Source organism: Gadus macrocephalus, chromosome 8, assembly GCF_031168955.1.
Source record: "Gadus macrocephalus chromosome 8, ASM3116895v1".
Lineage (NCBI taxonomy): Eukaryota > Metazoa > Chordata > Actinopteri > Gadiformes > Gadidae > Gadus > Gadus macrocephalus.
In genome coordinates, this window is record NC_082389.1 from 23,719,892 (window position 1) to 23,723,543 (window position 3,652).

The 3,652-nt window shown below is 39.3% G+C and overlaps 1 protein-coding gene across 2 annotated transcripts; it reads right to left on the reverse strand.

The window, feature by feature from the left end:
* Nucleotides 1-1,336: 1,336 nt before the first annotated feature.
* Nucleotides 1,337-2,835, reverse strand: LOC132463672 (uncharacterized). Of its 2 annotated transcripts, XM_060059969.1 has the most exons (4): nt 2,679-2,835; nt 2,496-2,587; nt 2,159-2,388; nt 1,337-2,063 (listed from the first exon to the last, which is right to left on the reverse strand). In XM_060059969.1, exons 1-4 carry the CDS (start codon nt 2,797-2,799, stop codon nt 2,036-2,038), a joined length of 471 nt encoding a protein of 156 aa, XP_059915952.1. In that variant the 5' UTR covers nt 2,800-2,835; the 3' UTR covers nt 1,337-2,035. The 2 variants fall into 2 exon arrangements, with proteins under 2 accessions (XP_059915952.1, XP_059915951.1); XM_060059968.1 differs by having other exon boundaries at nt 1,337-2,388.
* Nucleotides 2,836-3,652: the final 817 nt, after the last annotated feature.

The window sequence follows — 3,652 nt, forward strand, 5'->3', positions numbered from 1 at the left end:
GTTGTGTGGTGAGAACTGATACAAAATCGATAACAACAATGCCGCCATTTTCTTTATTTTTTGTAACCTACAATAAATAAAGCAGGCTTCCAGTCAATGGAAAAATGGCTTCTCCCAACCGGCGATTGTTGTTGTTTACGATTTTCTATCAGTTCTCACCACACAACGACGTCTCATCTTTGCTCCTTGAATGTCGATATGTAATGGTATGGAGTTATTGAAACTTACTACGTGTAAAAAAGACTAGAAATTGAATGTTTATTTTTCATTGAATGTTTACATAAAGTTGCACTGGGTGCCTTTAAAGCAGGTTTCAAAAACCATTCGCGCTCATGTTGCCGAACACCAAATAACATAATACAGATAACGGATCGCTAGATAACACTTGTTTTTACTTTATATTTGTATTATATTGAATTGTTTAATCAAATTTAGCTAGTTAACTGAGTGTTTAAAGCAGGTTTCAAAAACCATTCGCGCTCATGTTGCCGAACACCAAATAACATAATACAGATAACGGATCGCTAGATAACACTTGTTTTTTACTTTATATTTGTATTGTATTTAATTGTTTAATCGAATTTAGCTAGAAAACTGAGTGTTTTAAGTGTATCATAGTCTAGCTAGCTGGTGTTAATTCAATTACCGCAATTTAATTCAGATAATAGATAGATAGATAGATAGATAGATAGATAGATAGATGGGTAGATAGGTGAGCAGGCTTTTAGTAACTGTTTTGTTTTTTTCACGTTATCCCTATAACATTTAGCTATTACTGTTTAGAGAAATAGATACATACATTGATAATATAAATATATACGTTTATAATGTATGTATAAAAAAGTAGATAACTTAAAATAATATCCTTGATATAGTGGGTTTTTGGGCTTAATCTTACCATTAATTTGAGTAAGGTAAAGTTGAAAATGAAAACAAAAAAACCACAGGCCACATATGAATAACATTTAATTATTTGCCTCAGATATACAACTAACATTGACAACAATCTTATATGTAATGATCATGCTTCAATATAAAATGAAAAAGGTGATAATGCAGTTTCTTGATGCATGTCATTTATAAGCGCTGAGTGACAGGTCTAGCTTGTTCCAGGTTCAGGTTGATGCACCACACTTCCAGAAGATGCTGATTCTTAATGTCCCTGGTTTTCTTTGGCCCCTGCATGGTAAACTCTTCCTGTCACGATGTCTTTGAGATAAGGATAGACAAAGAAGGAAAAAAATCCACAATGAAAACAGAAATGGCATGGAAAAAAGGTCTGTTTTAGTAGTAAGCCCACTCACCGACGTCAAGGTACAGACCTTTAGAGAAACTCAAATGTATTTATAGAACACATGTAAAAACAACAACGGTTGACCAAAGTGCTGTACAATCAAAAATAGCAAAAGCGTTGAACATATATTATTGATCCCAGAAATTAATCATTTATCAGGCTATATTATACTGTTTAGAAGATGCATTAAATATATACAATATCCATAACATACGAACAGCAATATTGACAGTAGAACTATTAAGGAAAATCTGAATATTAACAAGAACCAAATAACTCTCCAGCATACCTAACCTACCAGTCCTACAAAGGAAAAAAACTGAGCAGAATAGTTAGAATATGATTTGACAATTTGGACAAATGTATTCAGAAATATTCTGTACATGGGAAAGACAGGACTGGTGAAAGGGCCTATCACATGGGACCAGAGGTGCTTTTCCTTGCCCGATGGTCCGTCTGCAGAGGCAGTGCACATCCACATCAATGGCGAATGGCTCGGCAGTGGGGGACCTCATGGCTCTAGGGAAGAGTTGCACTTCTCCAGCCTGAAAACAGGAAAAGAGGTGACTGCGCATTTGTCCTTGATGGTATTGGACTGTGGTGGGACCCTCACCGCTGCAGAGAGCAAAACTGTTGGCAATAGCAAACAGTCCACAATCTGATCCACCTGCCTGCTGTTGTATGTCAGGCCACTGCAGTCGGACACTCTTCCCTGGAAAAGCAAGCAGACCTGTGACCTGTTCAATGAAGACCTCTGTCCTGGTGTGTCCTAGGGAGTCAAAAATGTTTACTGAACCTCCCTGGCAGCCAATGTCACTTACCGTAACCCAGTGATTTGCAGTAACATTGAGAATCTGTACAAACCCTTGTGCTGGCTCGGGCAAAGTGGACAGCAAGGCTAGGGAGGTGGTGGCGTAGAGCCCGTTGACGTTGGGGTACTTAGCCTTAAGCAGGGCCTGAGCATGGTCCATAGCATGGTCATCCAACCAAGTACTTGGGTTGCTGAGCATGGCCCTGAAGTCCTCCACCCTTTTGCTCAGTGAAGCTCGATAAGCCCGGCCTGGCTGGACACTAGTGATGACAACATCCAAGTCCTGAAACCAAAAAAACAAACATCTCACTCATTTAGCAACAATGTGAGCATTTAATAGAGCAACCAAAGTATTTATTAAGTGAAATTAAGACTGACTGAAATATTTACCTCTAGTGGGTCCTCCTCCAACTCTGAATCTGCTGACTCAGTCTCAGATAGATTGGACACAGTCTCCTTGGTGGGCCAGGCAGCCTGGGATCCTAAAGGGGAAAGAAGCACCTTATCAAAAAGCTTCATAATCACTTCTCAGTATAGTCTATAGTCTAGATTTTAATAATTCAATTAACATACTTCTCTGCACAGGCTTCACTGAAGCATAGGGTGTCCTGGTCTTCAATGGCTTTCCATCCAAGGTCTCCAGCTGCACAAGGTTATTGTCCGTAACCTCAGTAACCCTGAAAATATCAAACATCAATGTGAGAGCTAGATGAGTTTTGTTATATATATTTATATACATATATATATATACATACCGTATTTTCCGGACTATAAGTCGCGGTCTTTTTGTAGTTTGGCTTGCCCTGCGACTTATATTTCGAAGCGACTTATATGCCAAAATTGTGCGTACATAATCTTCGGCCGCAAGATGGCACCGTCATTCATTAGGCCTACAACTGAACGCTGCAAGCCTACTGCACCACCGAATAAATTATAAATAAACTAGACCGTAGACAAAACAAAAGAGAACACAAAATAAAATGCCGCCAAAAAGAAAAAGCTATACTGCACAATTTAAACTGCAGATTATAAAGTATGCAGCCGAAAACGGCAATCGAGCAACAGAAAGAAAGTTTGGGGTGAGTGAGGGTTAGGGTTAGGTGATAGGGTAATGGTTGGGGTAGACTGTGTGGTCGCAGTTGCAGCTGGCCTATTGTACCGTGTGTGAGGTGTGGTCTAGGTGTGGGTGAAATGTGTGGTGAATGTAACTAGTTTTAGGATGACCGTGTAAGAGGAGGCACCTAGTGATTGTATGTGTGGAATGGATGTATAATAAATGTGCATCTGTTGATTGTGTGTGTAGTAAATAAGGAGTGGGTGTAATGCATGTGTAAAAACTGGTGAATGTGTAATAGGTGTGTTGTGAATAATGAATGTGTAAGAGGTGTAATAGGTGTAACTTGTGTGTGATGTGTGCGGATGATAGATAATGTGAAGGAGGGGAATGTGGTGAATGTGTAATGGTAGTGGTTATAGTGTGGGTGTGTGATGGTTTGGGAGTGTTCGTGGTGGTTGTAATGAGTGTGTAATGAGTATGTAATGAGTGT